Raw genomic sequence first — 21,680 nt, 5'->3', positions numbered from 1 at the left:
GTGTACAATGATCTGCTTCTGCTCGTTTCTCTCAGCATCAGTTCATGTAAATCTTTCTGAAATCAGGTTGTTGATCATTTTTTATAGAACAGTAATTCCATTACCTTCGTGTAATGCAACTTGTTCAGCCATTCCCCAGTCGATGGACATCCATTCCTTTTCCAATTCTTTGCTGCCACAAAAAGAGCCACTACAAACATTTATGCACATGTGCATCTTTTCCCCTTCTTTATGATTTCATTGGCTACAGACCCAGAGAGACACTGCTGTATCAAAGATACGCCCAATTTGATAGCCCTTTGAGCATAGGACAGGCGTTCTCAACCTCTTGGGAGTCATGGACCCACTTTGGTTGTCTGGCCTGACCTTCCACAACAGAAGAGCGGCTGCTACCCTTGAGCTAAAGGGCAGTGAAATAGAAGATGTTAACTTCTTTCCCTTCCAGGTCCAGAGACCCTTGACATCTCTCCACACGTGTTGTGGATAAGGACCCTTTCTGAAAAAGTTTCTGAATTCTGACTTTATTAGTGTAGGCTGTGTGTGAATCGATATTTTTTTTTAAAAATTAAAGCTTTTTGTTTTCAAAACATATGTAGGGATAATTTTCAGCATTCATCCTTGCAAAACCTTGTGTTCCATTTTTTCTCCCTCCCTTCCCCCTACCCCTTAGAGGCAAATAATCCAGTATATCTTAAACATGGGCAATTCTTCTATAAATATTTCCAGAATTATCTGGAAATGGCACAAGAAAAATCAGATCAAAAAGGAAAGAAAGAGAAAGAAAACAAAACGTAAGCAAATAACAACAAAAATGTGAAAATGGCCTGTTGTGGTCCCCACTCAGTCCCCATACGCCTCTCTCTGGGTGCAGGCGGCTCTCCATCCCAAGACCATTGGAACCGGCCTGAATCGTCTCCTTGTCGACGAGCCCCGTCCGTCAGAATGGATCATCGTGTAATCTTGCTTGCTTGCTTGCTTAGATTTTAAGAATCTAAAATGAAAATTTTACTAGCAGATATAGAAAATGCGATTTCCTAAACTTGAGTCTGCAGCTCTCCAGGAAGCAGGTGATCAGAGGATCTCGGGAGGCCGGCTTCCTCCTCAGCAGTATGGCTCCCCCGGCTCCGAGTCTAGCTAGATGTGGGTCTGTGTCTCCACAGTCCCTTTGGTCATCTGCTGCCACATTGGACAATTGTTGGGATTTCTACTCCTCCTTTTGTGGAGTTTTGGCAAAGCTGAGGACTCAAGAGTTGGAAGAAGCAGGAACTGCCAGAGGCGAGGGGAATGGCCATCTGGCCCCAGTGATGTAGACGGAACGGGCAGTTTGCTGTCTGACTTCTTAAATGGTTTTCTTAGTCTGGTGCAGAAAAAGGAATCAATTTATAAAAAAATGAAGAGAAAGTCAAGAGATGGTTCTGGACACATCAGTCCCATGGACTGCCTCCCAGGTCTCTGTTGTGGCACTTAGGAAGGCTGGCCGGCCTGGAACAGGGGCAGGCTGAAGGCCTGGGTTCTCTGGATGTCCCCCCACCGTCTGGTTTCACCTTGGACGTCACAACGCTCCTCGGTTTCACCCAGGGTTTTGTGCCAATTTGCCGTCAGCCGCAGCGTCCCTTACACATCCACCTCACGAAGCTGGTCATCGTCCTTATTGGCTCTCTCCACCAGTCCCCCGGGCAGGTTATTGCTAGGCCCTGTGCCCCACAGAAGCCCCTCTCCAAGCCCGTCCTTGGCAGCTGTGCCCCTTTCTCTCAGAGGCACATGCAGCAGGGGTTTTATTTCTTTATTTCTCCTGGCCTTTTTCATCCCCCCAGTCTCTTCCACAGCTGGGGCCTGTAGCCCCTTGCTGGAGCCTCCAAGAAGTAGCCCCAGGGCCTAGGCACGTCCATCATCTCAGCTCATTTAAAGTGCTAGTACCCCAGCAGAATCCACAAAGCATCCAGACGACTTTCCTTCCTCTTTAGATCCCGGCTGGAGCAGGGACAGGAGACAGGGCATAGTGGCTTTCAGAGCTGATGAACTACTTGACCTTCACAAAAGAGAATTCTTTTTTCAACAATGATTCGTAGGCCAATAAAGAAAAATCACCAAAAGTTGAAGTTAGAATTTAAGATGTTTTTTCTGAATAGAAAAAGCAATCCACCTGTACTTTCCAGTCAAAGATAACAGTTTTACCACAGTGTACTCCATTTCCTAAAAGAAGAAACTGTCTCTAAAACTCAAGAGAAAAAAAATCTGTAAAGCAAAACATCCATTGGCAAAGAGCACAGCCCAGGGACAGGTTTCGGACCATCTATGTCAGAACTGTCATGGATTAAAAGCCAGGAATCGTTGCTTAGCTGGATAATATCCTGCTTTTTTTTTATTTAAAAAAATACTAGTCTGAGGCAGCTAGGGGGCACAGTGAGTGGATAGCAGAGTCCAGAATACTTGAGTTCAGATCCAGCAGAGACGATTGTAGAAATTAGTAAGCAGTCACATTTTCCATTTATAGACTAAAATGCGTCTAATTAAATTGCCGTCATTTAATTGTTTTAATTCTTTCTCTAGTTCTGTGTCCTTAATTTTTGATTTGGGGGGGTGGTAGTTAAGTAGTATGAAAAATGAAATTTACCCAATACTATATTACCATTTTTTTGCATATAAAAAGACTAAACAATTGCATGGAAAGCATAAGTAGAAAATAAAATAAAATTTGCCTCTGTAAATAGTGAGGTAAACTAGGAAGTCGGATAGACCGGGCTGGGCCACCTGAATTTGAGTCAGAACCGGGGCTGGGATCGTGTGGTACCTTTGCTTCTGAAATAAGCAACCTGACCTCTGCGGGCACATGAAATGAGGGGTCCCTTTGGGCTCTAGACCCTGGGATTATAAACAGGCAATAAAGTTTCATTGTGATCTGCAGGGTAGAAAATGCAAATTATATGATATTTTTTTCTTTTTGTCTTCCTAGAAAAAGTTAGAGAAATTCAAGAAAAGCTGGATGCTTTCATTGAAGCCCTCCATCAAGAGAAATAAATGTGAGTAAAAGAGTTTGAGCTCTTGCTATCCTTACACTGCCTGGAAACGTGCTCTGTCCGCCGTCCTTCTAGTGACTGCCCTTCGGCTCTGTGGGATGGCTCATGATCTTAAGGGTGAGAGCCTTCGAAGTTGAAATCAACCTGTTAAGTGGCTTTGAGGGACCCGATGGCCCGCAGCCCTCTAGATGTGAACTCTCCTAGAACTCTGAAGTTGATGGGGGTTAAGGGGTGTCCTAATGTGAAGACTGCAAATACAGGGGCCACACTCATGGAGCTGGTTGTGTGAGCTTCCCCGGGGCCATGTGGGAATGAAGATGGCCCCGGAGCCTTTTATACTGTTGTTAAAATCCAGTTTGATTGATAACTTTTGTTTCTAAGTCGTTTGCACTGTCCCCCTCCCCCCTACAAGGAACCATCATCTCTATCCCCAAATAAAAGAGAAAGTAGTTCAGCAAAATGAATTGACCCCCCTCAGTCAAGATGTATATAGTAAAATTCAGCAACCTGGGAGTAGTAGGAGCTGCCCCACTAGGGACCTAACTAGCCAGATCCATTTGGCTCCTTCTCCCCTCCCTCCCTTCCTTCTTCTGTCCCTAGATCCCTTTCTTAGGGACCATGCCTTGAACCCAGATCATTGTCTCTCTTTTGATTGGCCAACAAGAAGTCCCAACTCGAGCCCCACATGGTCCAGAGTTAATCGCATTTGCGTCTGTTCTGGCCAGAAGCCCTGAGCTTCTTCCCCTCCCTGAGTTATTTTTCTTTTTGATTAGATAAGGGGACCTTTCTCTGCCTCATTTCTTACCCAGCTTTAAGCACTGAATGGTGTTGCCTTGGTCAGACTGAGGCCAGGGAAGGACTTGAGGTCTCCTGCCGCGTCCTGATCCGTGACTGCCACTGGGTCCGAGGCCAGTGACCTTGCTCGGCCTTCCCTCCCTCAGACCCACTTGGCCTGTGGGTCCCGGTGTCGCCTCTCTGTTGTCTCGTCTTAGTGAGGGCCGAGTGGGTCGCCCTCCCTGGCCTTGTTTTCTGCTGAGCTGGAGCTTACCTTCTGCCTTTGTTTGGCCTGAAAGAATTGTCGAGCAGCCGCATTTTTTTTTTAATTATTATAGTTTTTTATTTACAAGTTATATGCAGGGGTAATTTTTCAGCATTGACAATCGCCAAGCCTTTTGTTCCAACACTTCCCCTCCTTCAACCCCTCCCCCAGATGGCAGGATGACCAATACATGTTGAATATGTTAAAGTATATGTTAAATACAATATATGTATACATGTCCAAATAGTTATCTTGCTGTACAAAAAGAATCAGACTCTGAAATATTGTCCAATTAGCCTGTGAGGGAAATCAAAACTACAGGCGGATAAAAATAGAGGGATTGGGAATTTTATGTAGTGGTTCATAGTCATCTCCCAGAGTCTTTCCCTGGGCGTAGTTGGTTCAGTTCATTACTGCTCTATTGGAACTGACCTGGTTCATCTCTTGAGCAGCTGCATTTTTGTAGCTGTTTTTCTAATGGAATGGTTGAGAATTTCACTTGATACCAGAATCAACTGTTAATTGTCTCCTCGAGGGAATCATGGTCAGGAAATCTTTGCGTTCTCACCAAAGCGCTTGGGAGAAGAGGAACTGTGGGGTGGGCCGGCTTCCAGTCAGCTTCTTTTCTTGACTCTTGGTCGTCATCTTTGCCAATAGGATTTCCTTACAAAACAATGTCTTCCCAAAAAGCCGCCTCCGAACCCACAGAATTACAAGGGAAAGAGATTGTCGATAGCTCAGGAAACGTCATTCAGCTTAACCTTTGGCTTTCGCACACGCGTGTGTGTGTTTATAACTCTATGTATCTTATATATTTAATAACATGATTCTGAGACGGAATCAGTGGTCCTCCCCAGGCTGCTGCCAACAGAGAGAAGCCCCTGCTTGACCCCCCACATTGGTCCTGGTATTGGGTGAATGAGCCCAGATGCTCCACAGTCCGCAAAGTGCTTTCTCAGAGAAAGAAGCACATAAAAACAAGCATCCTTTCCAGAGCTAAATGCCAGGCACTTTTCACCTTATTCTCACTGTGTGTGTGTGTGTGTATGTGTGTGTGTGTGTGTGTGTGTGTGTGTGTACATACAGATTTCCCCTCTAACTCACACAGTCATAAAATTCATTAGAGAGGCTTTGCTGATGGGCAGCCCATCTCCCTCTGGAATTGCCCCATTGTCTTCTGCCTCCAGATCTGACCCTTGAAGTAAGCTGTGAAATTCAAACACACGAACACGTTGCCGCAAAAGCGGAAGCCCAAGGCGGCACCTCCCAAGGGTCGCTGTTCTTTGATCCCCGGCCATAGCCGGTCTCTTGCACCCACTGGCCTCAGGTCCATCCCAGCAGAGCAGCCTCTTTTCGAGAAGGCACAGAGCACAGGAAGGCGGTCAGGGGAGCTGTCGCTGCTCAAGGAACTTTAAAGTTCTGCTCTCCTGGGGAGAAAGGGAAAGGAGGATGCTGACCACTGAACGACCAGGGACTGAGATGGGCAAAGAAGCCAGAGACTGGGGGGTCCAAATGGGGTGTCCTTGAGGAGAACGAGAAATGAGAAGATGGACACATGAAGACTTGCACTCATCACTGGGGCTCTCCTGCCTCGATCAGCAGAAGGGAGCGCCCGCCTTAGCCGAGTCCCATCGGCACGTCTGGAGGCCGTCTTTTCTTGCTGGAGCATCCTTGTATTCACATCCTAGGAGAAAAGAGAATTGTTGTGGGGTTTGGACATCTTTTTAACTTACATTTTGTGACAGGGATGAGCAGGACAGTGGCCAGTGTGAGGGCCCCCAAGCAGTAGCTCTCAAGGTCATGGCTTAATTTGGGACCTGACCCTGATTTGTGTGTTTTTAACAGTTTGTATCAAAGGTCAGAGCTGGATGATGAAGGCATTGGCGGCGCGCCGGGCTGGAAGCTGGGATTTGGGGTCCCCTATTGGTAGCCGAGCCTCGTGCTCCGAAAGGCAGTGGGTGGTAGACTGGCTTGGGAAGTGGGCTGAGGGCAGCACCTCGGGACATCCCCTCCTTGCCTTTTTTCTGATAAAGCCGATTGTTCCCAAGGATGCTCCTAACTTCCAGTGTTCTTCCTCTAACAGAATAGAATCCCTCCCAGCAGCAGCTGCCTCTGAATACAGTGAACAAAGAAAAACGCTTCTTGGCCTTTCTCTTTGGAGAGCCTACACGTGGAAACATGCCTTGTCCAGAAAACAAGTAACTTATTCTTGGTGGAGCCTCTGTAGTTACAACACCCCCCGTCTCTGCTGGCGTGGCTACATCATCACCCTCTGTTTGGAGTCCAACTGCCCAGGGCACAGGTCCTTGTGATAGAGAGACTGGTTTTACATGGTAGCCATTGCTTTTCCAGAAAATATTGCTGAGTGTTTGAAATAAAAACCTGGAGCAACACTGTCATTTGTATATAAAGTAATCCTATCCCCAAAAAGTCATCGTTTGGATCTGTGATGTCCTGTCAGAGGATCAACGGATTGCCCCCATTCACTTTAAGCTTGCCACGTGAAAGGGAACAGTCTTTGGCAGGAAATTGGGAGCTTGAACAATTCGATGTCCTTGAAGTTTGGGGTTGTGATCATGTTAGCCGTAATCATGGTGTCTCCAGCCTGGGCCTTGGATTCAGTGTTGGCTAGGCTTCTTTGTGTCCAAAGGGAGTGAAAAAACCCAGTTCCAAGCAATTTGCTGGCACTCGAGATCATCTGCAAAAGAGGGATTTTTTTTCTTTTTAGAGGTACACGAGAGCCCTTGATTGCTAGTACGAGCCTCTCGTGCCCTCAAACACGTGCAACGATCATTTCAAAGCACAGTTTGAGGGCAATCAGTGACAGAAACCAAGGACCCGCCTCTGTCACCCACGCTGGTGGACCTGACGTGTTCCACTGAGGCGGGACCACTCCCTTTGGAGCCACAGGGGCTTTTCCCTATGATGTGTCACTTTCCTTGGCATTCAGCTTCATTTTCCGGCTTCTAATAAAAACTCCCACTTCATGACAATCTGCTTCCTCCTGTCCACTTAGGGTTCCTTTGTCCAAAATTCAGGTTTTTATCACTAGCCTAGGGATTTCTCTTCAGTATTCCAAGCATTCCTGCCCATTTGAGTAACATTTTTCGAGACTTGGAGCCTGACAAGGAAGCTGAAGGGACTTCCTCCTCCCCAGGCTTGTAGCATCACGGCACATTTTAAGTTTGTTAAACTTTTGGATTCTGGTAAAGCAACCACCTCAAATGTGTTTTCTCTTTGTGTTGGTATGGAGGGACTTGTATTCCTGAAAATTTCAGCCTTCAGAGAGGTCAGGACTGTAGAGCAAGGTCAGACCTTCTCTGGGTCAGGAGGAGAAAAGGCTCCCACCCCCGACCCTCTGGAAGGAAAGATTCCTTGTCACCGGCTGGGTTTGGGGGCCCTCCTAGTAGCGTCTGCCTGGGTCACTCCTGGAGAAGCGTGTTAAGGAGAAATGCCCACAGGGTTCAGTGTTCCCATCTCGCCCTTCTCCATTTACCTCAGCCTCTCACCCGGTGCGCGAGTAAGCTGAAAGGCTTTCCACACAAACACTGGTTCATTTGCACATTAAGATGTTCCTTTATAATTGATCTCATGCTAAGTGTGATTTTTTCTTTTCTTTTTTCTTTTTTTTTTTTTTTGAGGGAGGTCGGGGGTGGAAATTTAGGTATTTATTGAATGCAGATGTAATTGAAGGAAAAAATAAAATGCCTTTGGAACCCCTGAAGCCGGGTGTGTTGTGTCTCTGGCCTAAAGAATCGGCATCTGGCGCTTCCATCAATCTAGGTCCAATTTTGAGGATCCGAACGCATCGGAGTAACTAAAGCCTTCGTATCTGAAGATCAAAGATTTCCAGATGACAGAGTGGGAAGTGAAGCTGAAGAAGAAGGCTCGGAATTAAGCCAAGCCTCTGAAAGCCCCCTGCGGCCAAATATTGGTTTTAAAAATCAGAATTCTCAGCCAGACTCTGGAGAAACGAGATCTTCCTGTGGAATAAACTGTGCCTTTGGGAGGCCCCCCGTCGGCCTCCGGGAGCCTCCTTATGCTGCTCCTGGCGACACGGCACCCACCCAGCCGAGGGAGCGCAGCATATGAGTGATAATAGAGCCCTTAAAATCCGCCACTTCATTCCTGGAGGCGTGGAGCCCTTGGGACTTTGACTTTAGGAATCGGACCATGAGTTGGGGCTGTAGGAAACACCTTTTCCAGGTGCTTGTTTTAAATGGCAGTGGTGTTCTCTGGGATGGAAAATGCGGTATTTGAGAGGCCGAGTCAGGTTCCATCCCTGGTGCCCGGGCGTCTTTAATTGGCCCAAACCTTTGTCTGCCGTGGAGAAGAAGAGTCACAAATTCAGACTGCACGCGCTAGTTTTGGCGAATGTCAGGTCTTTGAGTGGTCTGTGTTAAGGCTGGCCTAAGGAGGAGGGCTCTCGGTGCTCTCTGTCCACCTGGGCTGTCTCCCAGCCCAACCCCATGCAGCCAGTAGTGGGCTCGAGGGCTCCGCGGTGGCAGAGGGCCCCCTAAACAGTCGGGGTTGCCTCGCGTAACAGGTGACAAGGGGGGCTGCTGGAGGAAGACTCCACTGCTTCCCTGCAGCAGGCATTGGCTCCTTTGGCTCTGAGGAAATTGGAGTTTGATTGGTTTTGGAAGCCAGCTGGTTCCTCCACCTGAGAGCCGGTGTCTTTCTAGTGTGTGAGAAGAAGGCTGACCTTGGCCTTTCTGTCCCGTCACGGCTCCTCTCGATGTCAGGGCGAATGCCAGGGGAGGGGAGGGACAGGAGCGAGAAGCCCAGGCTGGCGCCTTGAGCTGTGGGCCCGGGCAAGTTCCCAGGAGGTCTCCTCCAGATCGCAGTGAAACCTGGGTTCTCTCACGCCCTTGACGGCTCCACCCGTGCAGGGCATTTGTTAGGAGTCGTTTCATCGAACTGCTTCCTGGTACCCCAGACTTATGTGCATGTATGTTATTAAGCATGTGCGTGTGCCCCCGGCGTGGGTGAGGGCCGGGGCTCCGGGGCCAAGGCTACCAGGGCTTCACGTCTGGAGAAGGGCCGGGAGCAGAGCCGAGGCAAGTCCAGAAAAGGAAGGCGTCGGTGGCCCATCTAAGAAATGTCCGGGCAGCCTTTTTTTACCAAGACCGAGTCCGACCCCGGGGACACTTTGAGGTGCTTGCCCTCCGCCAGAGGAGATGGAGACGTTTATTCCCAGATGGCACATGAGACAATTTCTGGGGAGAGAGCTGGGGTGGGGAGGGGGGAAAGCACAGGGGCTGCAGGCTTGGGGTGGGGGTCAGGAACAAGTCCAAGTGCAATCCTAAGCCTTTGGGTTGAGAATTCCGACCTTTGGTCACTGTCGACTTGGACGCCTGAGGGAGATCATGCCGGGTCCCTGCCCAGAGAGCTCCAGGACACGTTGCGGACTCTCGGGATGTGTCAAGCTTTGAGCTGGGGGTGCTCGGATGATGGTCTGGGAGCACGGGGGTCAGTCCCCAAGCTGACCTCACACTGTAATGCTGAGGGAATCATGTTTGTATATTTTGTTTCTGGCTTGAAGAAGTTACGCTATTTAATAAAAGAAGACGTTTCACGCTCTCTTGAAGAAAAGTCCCATTTTTTCCCCTTTTAACATGGAAGTGGTCAAGAGAAGGAAGGATTGGGAAGTGTGTAGCAGGGAGCACGGTGCCCTTGTTCCTGCTCCTGCTCCCTCCCGGACAGTTCTCGAGCTAGAAAAGTTTGTGGAAAGCTGCCTTGGGGGGGAGGAGTGAGGAGAGGAGCCATGTTACTTGTCCTTCCCATGAATGGGTCACAACCGCCAGGGTCATTGATCCAAAAAGCTAGGGAAGAACCACCGTGGGGCAGACGTGTTCCCTCTTGTCTGGTTCCCCAGAGTGAGGATACAGAAACCAGGGCCCCCCAAATACCCAGACCTTGTGACCCAACTTGTTGAGGATTAGTCTGTTGAGTGGATTAATTGGGGGGGGGGGGAGAAAGGGAAGTTAAGTAAATATTTGGGCCTCCACAAAGAAGAGGGAGCTGTGGCTTTAATTGGGTCTTACAAGGCCTTTAGGCAAAGCGGAGAAGGTGCCAGGCTGGGGCATGTCCTGGGGTCACCTCTGCCCAAGATGGCTGCCCTGGCACCCACCAAAATGTGGATCGTCTCAGCAGGGGCCCCCCATGGGGTGGGTGCCACGCCCCAGCCCCCCCCCCCAGGTGCCAGGAGGCTCTGCACGTGGCGTCATCCCCGGGCCACCCGGCCGGCAGCAGCTCCCCGCTTTCCCTCCCAGGAGTCCTTGGGCCCTTCCAGCATGTGATAAGACAAGGCTGGAAAGCTGAGCAGCGTCCCTGGGACTGCGGGTGCCCCGGCGTTCCCGGCCCATCTGACACCCGAGGTCTGGCAGGCGGCGTCTCCCCAAGGTCAGCCAGGCCATCGGCAGCTCTGTTCCTTTGTCTCCATTTTGATGCACACAGTGCAGTCCCTGGGGAAAGGCGCACCTGACGCTGAACCTGCCCTGGTGATGGGGAGGACGGGTCTGGGGGCGGTGGGTGCAGGGGGTGGGGCACAGGGTGGGTAGAGCATCCAACCTCCGGCCCTTCCTCGTGGGGTGACGGTGAGCCACTGACTCTGCCTCAGGGTCCCCATCTGCGACCTGGAGAGTTCTGATAGAACCTGGAGGCTCCACTGAATGTACATAAAGTACTTACGGAGCCTTAAAGGCGAGCCCCTTAAACTCTGCCTCAGTGTCCCCATCTGCAACCTGGAGAGTTCTGATAGAAGCTGCCTTAGAGGCGCCAGGAGGACCCACTGAACGTGTAAAGTGCTTCCCGAACCTTCCAGAGAGCAGAGGGCAGAAGTGGGAGCCACGTGGCCGGGCCGCAGTCCGCATCCGGGTTCGGGGCGTGCGTGGGGCCGGCGCTGACCACGGCGAGGCAGCTTTCACAGGAGAGAATGAGCCCAGTTTGGAATGTGTGACTTGGGGATGCACCGAATGCTCCAAAGAGGTGAGAGCTGGAGGCGGAGGGAAGCCCCCAGAGGAGCTGAAATCTCCCCGGAGAACGGCACAAAGCGCGTCCCCGCTGGGCACGGCCTTCACCTGTTAAAGCAAAGCTCGGTAGCCACGTGCCCAGAGCATTGTAGGCCGAGAAGTAGGTGGCTCGGGATGGAGTCGGCAACACCCAAGCTCAAATCCAGCCCCGCTACCCCCAGCTGTGCGACCCTGAGGGAGGTACTTAGCTCTGCCTCAGTTTGCTTATCTGCAAGATGAGCTGAGGAAGGAAATAGTAAACCCTCTATCTTTGCCATGAAGACATTCAGTGGGGTCACGGGGAGAGCTCAAAGGAGCTTAAGAGACCCTCAAGTCCACACCTTCATTCTGCGAATGAGGAGACTGAGTCAGAGGAAGGTTAGGGGAAGCTGCTCAGGATTCCCCAGGTACTCAGTTGCAATGGGCTGAGGCTCGAGCTGATGCACTGAGGTCGCCAGCCATCAGTCTCTCTTTCCGCTTCCTTCGCCGCCCCCACCCACCAAACTAAGTGTCTGAGGAGGAATTTGAACCCAGAACTAACCCAACCCACTCTGCCAAACTTATTGCAGCGTTGACCCGACTTAGCCGGGCCTGCCCAGGGCCCCCTCTCTCGTTCTGGACGCCCTCTTTTGGTGCCTTTTCAGTTACCGCTGCATCTGCAGTTGCCTCCCTGATCTGAGTGGTCAGCTCTAACCTCTCCCCGCCTCAGCCTCCTGCCTCAACTACTGCTGCGCCCTCTCTCCCCGCCCAGTTCGCCATCCGTGTAGCCACTGAAACAAGTCACCGCCCGCCTGTGCCCCCAACCCCGGTGTTCCCGTCCTCCGGGGGCCGCTTAAAGCTCTCCCCTCCCGGCCCAGTAAGAGGCCCCCGTCCAGTCCAGCCTCCTGGCTCGGCCGTTTCTCCCACACCAAGATGGTGAAGGCCCCGGTTTGTGCCAGTGCAGGGAAGGCAGAAGGCCTGAAGCTGGAGAAGGGGGAGCTGGTGCCCAGCACAGGGAGGCCGGGCTCTAGAGGGCAAAGCTGGTTGTGATGGCCAGACGTTTCACAGAGGCCGGTCCGACGCCATGTAGGGGAAACCTCCGAGTCGCTCCATGGGGCAGGGGGTCCTCCCCTCACTAGGAGCCTTTAAGCAGCCGGTGGATGACCCCTGGTCAGCCACGTCCTGTCCGGGCTGCCCAGACCAGGGACCCGAGAGGGAAACTGTGACTCAGATGCTGTGAGACTCCCAAGCAGCAGTTCTGGAGGGCGGAGGTACCGGGGAGCCACACAGGTTCTGATTCTGACCCAGCAGCAGATTCTGCGGTTCCAGTCCTGCTCATCCCTGGCAGTTCCTCTCCAATGTTGCCTGGTGGTCTGTGGGTCCTCCCTCCTCCCCTTCCCCCCCCCCCCGGAACTCCTTGGGCACAGGGACTGCTCTGGTTACTTCTTTATTTGGTTTGGGCCTTTCTTCCTCCCTCCCCCTTTCCCTCCCCCGACTCTTACGACTGCGCCTGGCAAGGGGGAGCACTCCATAAAGACCCATCACTTGACTTCTCCCGATCCCCCCATTTTCCAGCGCCCCAAGCCCCGGGGAGTGTTTCCCTGCCATTAACTTTCAGGCCGCTCCGTTTCCCGTGAATGTCCCTGTGTAATCGGGCGGCGAGGGCCCCGCGCCCCCTTTCCGCGGCTCCCTAATTGTACTGGACGAGCGGCCCGGCTTTTGATGGGTCGCTGCCGCGCGGCGGCCCCGGAGCCGTCCTCGAGGGCCCCGTTCTGGTTCGCGAGAAGACCGACCCCTTTCCCGTGCCCCCCGCTGACAGGATGTTACAATGCCATTAGCATTTGCAAAGGGGCGCTCTGTCTAAGGGCCCCGCCCCCGGCGCGGGCTGCTCAGTTCGCGCCGGACACAAAGAAGGCGGGGGCGGCCCCAGCGCCCCCGCTCCCGCCCGCCCCCGGGCGCTGAATGGGCGCTGAGGTAGGTAAATGAATGCAGGGTATGGTCGGCGGCCGGCTCCGCTCTGACCTCATCCCTGTTCCATTTGTTTCCAGCCTTGTAGCGGGACAGGAGGACATCGGGGCCGCCTTTGTTTCCCGTCATTTTCTGGCAGGTTGGGGAGTTAATGGAGACTTTGTCCGGACGCGGCCGAGCAGAAAGTACACCAGGGCCGCTGTCAGGGCCGAGCCCGGCCGCCTCGGCGGTGCCGCCCCCAAAATGGGCGCAGAGAAGCCGGCCCCGCCCGCCGCGCGGGCTCGTGCCCCAACCGCCCGAAGTCCTAGGCGAGCGGGGAGCCTCCGCTTAGTCCCCGCGCGGAACCTCTGAGCGCCGCCCTCAAGGCGGGGTCTCTGGTACCCACCTGTGCAGGTCCGCGCCGTTCTCCCGGGTCCACCCGAAGCCCCTTGCGGCGGCTGCCGGCGTCACCTCGGAAATGTTAGCCCCGCGTGGTCCGAGGGCTTTCCGAGGCCCCCAACCAAGCGCCCGAATTAGAGGCTCCTTCCCCAGTCCTTCACATCACCGAGTTAGAGGGAAAGGCCTCGGGGCAAGAGTCCTTCCTTCTACGAATGAGTGAATTGAGGCCCAGAGATGGGGGATCGTGTCCTGCACGTGTGTGAGGCGGCATTGGAAGCCAAGCCCAGACCCCGCCCCGCCCCGACTTCCCTCAGCCGGGTGCCCCAAGGGCCGTCTGTGGGGAGAAGGCGGGGAGCAGCCTGCCCCAGACTCCCGGAGCTTAGCCCGAGCGGTGGCTCTCAGGCGCCCCGAGGAGCCCGGCTGCGGCGGACGGGGGTCTCCTCCCTGCGGGCAGCAGCGATTGCGCGCGTTCCCCGGGGGCCGCGCCTCGGCCCGGCACAGGAGAAGTCGGTGTATTCCAAGACTCAGTGGTCCTCTTCCTATTGCCCCAGGCTGGGATGACGGTCACAGACAGGAGGGCAGGAGGATGCGCGCAGCTGCCGGTCCGGCCCAGAAAGAACAGCCGGCTCCAAGAGGACGGTGACTGTCCATCATCCTGCCTTAAAAAGAAAATTACACGTGGAGTCCAGGTGGCCCCGGCAAGGCAGTCAGCGTGACATTTCTCATGGGGAAATGATGCCGTGAAATTAAGTGATGGGGCAGCGAGGTGGCGCAGGGGCGAGTCAGGAGGACGGGAGCTCAACTCCGGTCTCGGGCACAAGAACACCCTGGATCTGTAAAGTGCTTAGCCCAGGGCTCGGGGCATAGCAGGAGCTACATCAGGGCTCCTTCTGGGTCTGGACCCAGCCCATCTTTCCAGGCTTGTTGCCTTGGACACTCCCTGCTCTAACCAAGCCGGCCTTGGGTCCTTTCCTCTCTGATTTGATCCACATCATGGCCCTCAGAAGTAGGGGTTGGGGTTACCATTCACATTTCTTTCTTTCTTTCTTTGTTTACCTTTGGGACGTTTTGTCTGCTGGAAATGTTCAGCTTAGCTAACGGAAGATACGGACACGACAGATGCTAAAGGGTTTCACCGGTTCGGGGACCGTGATCATCCAGTGTTCCATCCCTGACAGCATCCCTTCAGCCCTCCCCTCACATGTTTGCCTGCTTGAGACCTTGACCATTTTTATTTTCTGTGTTCAGATAAATAAGATTCAGAAAATAAAGGAAAAACTTCTTTCCTTTTTTAATTTGTGTCCCAGAATCTGTGTACACTGTCACATTTTTGTTGTTTATACACCATGCTATCATCCACATTTTATAGATCAAGAAACTGAGGCAGAATGTGAAATGACCTTCCCCGGATCACACAGCCAATGAGTGTCGGAGGCCAGATTTTCGCTCCTGGACTCTTCTCTATTCCCTGAGCCTTCTAGCTGCTTTGACTGAGAAGACTGGAGGCAGGGGGACCAATGCGATGATCATAATGGTTTAGTTGGGAGTTATGTGAGCTGAGAGCAGGTGGAGGTTGTATGAGAGGGAAGAAGGAGAAGGTGCAAGGGAAGGAGAGGGAGAAATGCCGGGGCTGGCAGCTGGTTGGCACCCAAAGGTGAAAGTGAAGCGTCCAGGCCGGTGCCCAGGTGGAGCTGGGTGATTGGAAGGATGCTGTGTCCTCCACAGAAAGAGAGGAGAACTGGGGAGCCAGGGGGAGGCTGAATATACCGTTGTATGTCTGTGTATATATGTAGTATAACATAATATACATGTAAGTGTGAGGGGTCCCCGTTGTTGAGGGAGGACTTGCCAGGGGTGGTTGGGGATGCAGCCCCCACTGGTGGCTTTGCAAAGGCCGCTTTCATTTGAACCAGGAGGTGAGAAGCCAGTTTATGTAGATGGCTTTTTCTGAGGGAAAATGCTAACAGCATTGGGGAAAGTCAAACCAAGCAAAAGGGTTTTTAGGGGTGTGTGTGTAGGCAGGACAGAAGGAGGTGACAGAGAGAGAGAAAGCCAGAGGGTACATGAGGGAAGAGGGTGGGCTTGGCCAACACAACAGGCGGCAGAATTGGAGAGGGAATTAAGGGTGGGCAATGTTATCTTTTTTTTTAATAGCTTTTTTTTTTTACAAGACACACGCATGGGTAATTTTTCAGCATTGACAGTTGCCAAATCTTTTGTTCTAATTTTCCCCCCTTTCCCCCCACTCCTTCCCCCAATGGCAGGTTGGCCAATACATGTTAAATATGTTAAAGTATAAATTAGATACACAATAAGTCTACATGTCCACACCGTTATTTTGCTGTACAAAAAGAATCGGACTCTGAAACAGTGAACAATTAACTGTGAAGGAAATCAAAAGTGCAGGCAGGCAAAAACAGAGGGATTGGGAATTCTATATAGTTGTTCATAGTCATCTCCCAGAGTTCCTTCCCTGGGCGTGGCTGGTTCAGTCCATTACTGCTCTATTGGAACTGATTTGGTTCATCTCATTGCTGGGGATGGCCATAAGTGACTTGTTTTTTTTTTTAATTTTAATAGCTTTTTATTTCCAAGTTCTATGCATGGGTAATTTTACATCATTGACAATTGCCAAACCTTTTGTTCCACTTTTTCCCCTCTTTCACCCCACCCCCTCCCCCAGATGGCAGATTGACCAATACATGTTAAATATATTAAAGTATAAATTAAATACAAAATAAGTATAAATGGATGACTTGTTTTCTTGGGAAAGGGATGAGATCCCCAGATAAGAGCAGAGAAGGAGGCTGGGGCTAAGAATAGAGAAGAGCCAAAGTATCCCTCATTAGCCATAAGCCCTTGTTCAGCTGAGTGCAGACCATGGGAGACTCGTCCATCCCGCACTACTGAGCTGCTTCTTCGACCCCACGAGTAGGAGCAGAGATTTGTGAGACGGGAGTACCCCAGGTCTGATACTTGGCAAGGTGGAGTCACCTTGGACAGGACCCAGGAGGAAGAATAAGAATAGAGCAGTGCTGGTTTCCCCGGAGGAAATTCGCACTGGGGAAAGGTGAGAGAAGGTGGCCAGTGGAGGGAGTTGGGAGGGAGGGTGACCTGAAATAGGATGGACGATTGAGGGACTGCAGGGCCCAGTGAGGAGGTGAGAGAGGCTCTGGAGAAGGGATTTCTGGGTTCTCCATCATGGAAGTACCACTCTTATGGACAGCGAGGAGATCAAGGTCATGCCCCTCCCTGGTACGCCTGCAGTGGGATGAAGGTAAAGGTCGTGGGAGTGGAGGAGGCTGATCAGCATTGGGTTTTAGGAGGTATGGACACAGGTCTAAGGAGCAGCGTTTGGATCCTGCCCCTGGGACTTTCCACAAGCCATTTCACTTTCCTCATCTGTAAAATGAGGGGGTGGACAGTGTTCTCTGAAGCCCTTTCCCTTCTACACGTGTGAGTCTTCAGATCAAAGTCATCAGGTGTAAGGCAAGCTTGGGGGCAAGGGAAGGCTGGGGACTTCTGAAAAGAGGGCAGAGGGTATGGGTGGGGGAGGCAGGGAACCAAAGCAAAAGGGCCACATGTTTCTGCAAAAGCCCCTTGTTGCTTCCTTCGGGCCATCACCCCATGGGGTGGTCAGCAAGCGCTTCCTAAGCGCCCCCGGCTCCTGCTGGTCCCTTTGCGTCCCTGTTCCCGGATGGAAGCTGGTCACTAAGCCCTGAGCAGCAAAGGGGATGAGGAAGACAGGACCCTGGGAATGAGCCCAAGGATGTGATTCATGTGGCCCAAGGGGAGGGGGGAGGGAAGAAGGGAGAAAGGGGAAGCCAGAAAGCAGCCCCTCCCCTCCCCCTCCTTCCCCCTCCCTTCCTCTCCCTCCCCCTCCTGCCAGCTTTGAGTGGGGTCCAGATTTCTCATGAAAAGGACTGGCTCCCAAAGGATTAGGGGAATATTCATGACTGGAAGTTCAGCAGGTGACACCTGAGGGCTGGCCGCTCATCCCTTGGACAAACAAGCCCTCCCTGGGATGGGGAGGCAGCAGGAACGGTGGTTGCCAGGCTGAGGGCAGGGGCCTGCCCGGCCCGGCCCGGCCCGGCCTCCCTTGCCTTCCCCTCCCAGGAGATTGTTCCTCGGCGGCCTTTCTGTCCCGAGCAGAAGCCGGGCTCGAGCCTTTCATTCCCAGAAGGCAGCAGGGTGGGAGGGGAGTGGGGGAGCGGGACTGGAGTCTCGGGACATTACTTGACAAACAGAATGGTATCTTAGCATCGGAGACCCCCCTCGACAAGGGGAAGAAAGGGCCTTTCTCCAGCAGTGGGGGGAGCCTTTGTCCTGGGGCGGGGGAGGGGACCGGGGCTGCCTTCTCCAAGTTGGTCCTGAAGTGTCTGTGAGAGGAGGCTGGGGGGGGGGACTCCCTCGGGAGGCAGGGGGGGGCTCCTTCGGGAGGCGGGGGGGCGCTCCCTCGGGCCCTGGGCATTGGGGGGGCCCATCAGCCTTGAAGCACAACAATCCACATGACTTCAGTCCATCCTTAAAGAGGGGAAGTAGCAATGACTGCTGTTCGTTATGTGATTGGGAAACCCAAAGGCGACTTTGCACAGACCCAGGAGGAAGAATAAGAAGAGAGCAGTGCTGGCTGTCACTTGCACAGTGACTCGGCGTCCTTCGCTGTTATTGTTCCTGTCGGAGGGAACAACGTCCTCCCGCCTTCCCTGCCGCGGGGGCTGCTGGGGCCGGGCCCCCATGTTTGACCAGGGATTTTTGCTCCGAGAGGAAGCAGAGCGTGGACACCGGCTTCTAAATCCCGATTAAGCCCCTTGATCTCTTGTTATTGTGACAGGCAAAATCACTGTTTCCAAACACCCACAGAAGCGGACAGACCAAGACGTGGCTGTGCAGGGGAGCGCCCCCCATCACTGCGCAGTCCCGGACCCCTCAGGAAAAGTCTCTCTGTGTTAAGGATGGCCCGCCCCTCTGTCCATCCCCTGACAGCTTTCGCTGGCTTGTGAGAGCGCCCGGTCCCTTCCCCGGTTGCTTTAGCCAGTATCTTGGGGGGCGAGTGGCTGGTGCTGAGGGCAGGGGGAAGACCTCCCCCGGCCATCGGACATCGGGGGTCCCAGGCCGAGCGGGATTGCAGGACGGGCCAGTCAATCCGGTTTCTCTCGTAATTGGTGAAGTTAAGTCAACAGAGCGAGCCGGGCCTGGCGGCCCTCAGCTCGGCAAATATTGAGCCAAGTCTTCAGGCCCGCGGCGACGCTGTTGACCGCACGAGACGTGGCTTTGTGCCCTTTGTCGCCGTGAAGTGCAGCCCGGCGGAGCCCGCCCCGACGCCCTCTGTACACAGAAGGGAGGCTGTGATCTGGAGCCGGACATGTTTACTCGGCCAATAGAAGCCGATGGCCCGCTCTCCGGAGGCACGAAGCTCCCCCTGCGGCCACTGAAACAAACCCCCTCCTCTTCTTGTCAACATTCTGTTGATATTTTGGGAGTTTGGGGGGGAAAATCGGTCCTGCATGTATTAATAGTGGGGGGCAGGACCTGACTTCTGGGGAACTCCCAGGTTTAGAAAGTCCCTTCACCTGTTCCGGACATCACCTCCTCAGTCCTTGCCATCAGGCGTCAGAAGCAGGGCTTTTCTGTCCCCTGGGCCACTGCCGGCCCTCCGATAACGACGCAGATGGTCGCAGAGTTCTCCCAGTGTCCCCTTCTCCAGCTGGAAATGCTCAGGGGTCACCAGCCCCGGAGCCTGAGGCGGGAGGGGGACAGCAGCTTCCCCGGTGACCCCAAGAATGAGATCCTTGACAAGGTGTCCCTCTCTTCCCCTCCCAACACAGCCACAGAATTGCCTTTAAAATATCCCACCAGAAACACCCCCAAAATGTCCTGGTGCACAGGGCAATGCGATAGAGATCTTGATGAGACGGGTGAGAGTCTGCAGCCGGGCGCCCAATGTGAGGCTTGCCCACTCAACTTTGACAGGACTGAGGGGTGCTGGGTTTCCTGGCCCACCCCCAAATCTAAAAGGGTATCACCTCTTCCGGGGAGGGTGAACCACTGTGGCCTCTGTCTGCAGGAGGAAAACTGGTCTTCCTGGTCCTCTGTCAGCAGCCAGGGAGGAACCTCTCAGCTCAAGGGGCCCGAGGACTCTTACCCTGAACCCCATGAACTTTTAAACATACATGTGACTATTTCAATGCAACTGGTTCTATTTAGAGTCCTGTGTGCCCATTGTGTGCCTCGAAAAACCTTGTCAAATGTAAACAGAACAAAAGCAAACGGTTCCAAGGTTGTCCCGTGCTGGGGGGGTTGGAAGGAGGCCCCTGGCAGACGGGGCAGGGGAAAAGCGGTGCTGGAGGGGAAGGAAGGTGGCTCCAAGAACTGGCGCTCGGTGGGGAGCAAGGCTGAAGCTCGGAGCGGGATGGAGTCTAACAGGGACCATGGGAGCAGGGATGGTGACACGGCGAGTGTTTTCCCCTCCTTCTCCCCATCCCTTCCCCCGATGCAGGTTGACCACTATATGTTAACTGTTAAAGTATAAGTTAAATACAATATATTTACACATGTCCTAAGAGTTATTTTACTGCACAAAAAGAGTCGGACTCTGAAATAGTGAACAATTAGCCTGTGAGGGAAATAAAAAATGCAGGCGGACAAAAACAGAGGGATTGGGGATTCTATGTAGTGGTTCACACTCATCTCCCAGAGTTCTTTCCCTGGGCGTAGCTGTTCAGTTCATTCCTGCTCCATTGGAGCTGATTTGGTTCATCTCATTGCTGAGGAGGGCCACGTCCATCAGAACTGGTCATCATGCAGTATCGCTGTTGAAGTAAATAATGATCTCCTGGTCCTGCTCGTTTCCCTCAGCATCAGTTCCTGTCGGTCTCTCCAGGCCTCTCTGAAATCCTCCTGCTGGTCATTTCTTACAGAACAGTAATATCATTCGCGCAGGTCTCACTGCCTTATTGAACCATGGGGGCATTTTGCTGCCTCATGCCCACGAGCCTTTCTTTCCAGTCCTTCCCTATGGCCAAGAGGATGCTCCTTGAGGGCAGGGATCTCTCTAGAGGCTACATGGTTCCTGGCAGGGGGGTCACACACGTCCCTCCCCACTCAATGAGCTACAGTGACTCTAGCAGCCCCAATATAAAACCTTCCCGGCTTCCGGCCTTCTTGGCCCTTTCTCCTGACACGCGCCTCCCATTCGCTGACGCTAGCTCGGCTCCTGTTCCCACAACCCCCTTCGTCTGCCTCCTGCTGCGCCCGTCCCGGCACGCTCTCCCTCCTCCTCGTCACCTCCCGGCTTCCTCCAAGTCCCTCCTCAGCTCTGACCCTCTTGAGGAAGCTCCCCCCGCTTCATTCAAACCCTTCCCTCTCTCACTTCCAGAGTCTCCCAGCTCTGGTGTCTCCCCCGACTGACTGGGAGCTCCTGGAGGACAGGGGCTGACTTTCCCCTTTTGTAGCCGGCATGGTACCGCACACAGCAGGTGCTTAATAAATGTTTCCTGAGTGACCGCCTCCCGTGTAGGAGCTTCTTGTTGATGGCCGCTTCTTACCACTGTTCTGGGCTCAGGTGCAGATCCAAGGCAGCCAACTTGTGTTGGGGAAGTGCCTGCCTCGTGCCGGCATTTACCAAAGTCCCTGCGCTCAGAGTCCGATGAGCCAACGCCAAGAAAGCAGCCCGGTGGGCCTGCCGGTCGGGGTCCGCGCTGCCGCTGCCTCTGACTCGCTCTTGTGCGCGCTCCTCCGGACTCTGGCTTCTCCTGCTCAGGGTTATTTGCAAAAGCAAATGCATCAGACCAAGGTGTTCTTTCTTTTTTATTACAGCTTTTTATTTTTCAAAACGTATGCACGGATAATTCTTCGGCATTAACCCTTGCAAAACCTTGTGTTCCAATTTCCTCACCCCCTCCCCTAGACGGCCAGTAATCCAGTATATGTTAAATGCAACATATGCAAGCATATTTATACAGTTATCTTGCTGCACAAGAAAAATCGGATCAAAAAGGGAAAAAAAGAGAGAGAAAACAACAGGAAGAGTGAAAATGCCCTGCTGTGAGCCACCCTCAGTTCCCACAGTCCTCTTCATCACAAGTGCCTTGGAACCGGTCTGATCATGAGATCGGGTCTGGTTGTGCTTTGAGATCTCAGAGAACATCTTTTTGTCATCCCTGCCCCTCTCGCCCCCATATTTATTTTTGTACAAGGAAAGGAGGGAGCTGGGGGCCCGGGAGAAGATGGATCTCCAACGAGCGCCAGGAGGCTCCTGGCTCCCAGCCGGCATCCTGGGAATGG

At 53.1% G+C, this 21,680-nt stretch overlaps 1 protein-coding gene across 9 annotated transcripts in view; it reads left to right on the top strand.

Annotated features, from left to right (window-relative positions):
• The window catches only part of OPA1 (OPA1 mitochondrial dynamin like GTPase), a 74,916-nt gene that overhangs the window by 41,637 nt on the left and 11,599 nt on the right, over positions 1-21,680 (top strand). For 8 of the 9 annotated variants that reach the window (XM_051991614.1, XM_051991621.1, XM_051991617.1 and 5 more), the window contains 2 exons: positions 2,954-3,020; positions 6,140-7,780. In XM_051991614.1, coding sequence (XP_051847574.1) covers positions 2,954-3,018 — 65 coding nt within the window. In that variant the 3' untranslated portion in view covers positions 3,019-3,020; positions 6,140-7,780. Of the gene's footprint in view, positions 1-2,953; positions 3,021-6,139; positions 7,781-21,680 lie in introns of those variants that run through there. The other variant, XM_051991615.1, reaches the window with a different exon arrangement.

This window comes from Antechinus flavipes, chromosome 3, assembly GCF_016432865.1.
Source record: "Antechinus flavipes isolate AdamAnt ecotype Samford, QLD, Australia chromosome 3, AdamAnt_v2, whole genome shotgun sequence".
Classification (NCBI taxonomy): Eukaryota; Metazoa; Chordata; class Mammalia; order Dasyuromorphia; family Dasyuridae; genus Antechinus; species Antechinus flavipes.
Note: the sequence above shows the minus strand (reverse complement) of the source record. Positions and strands in the feature narration are given on the sequence as shown.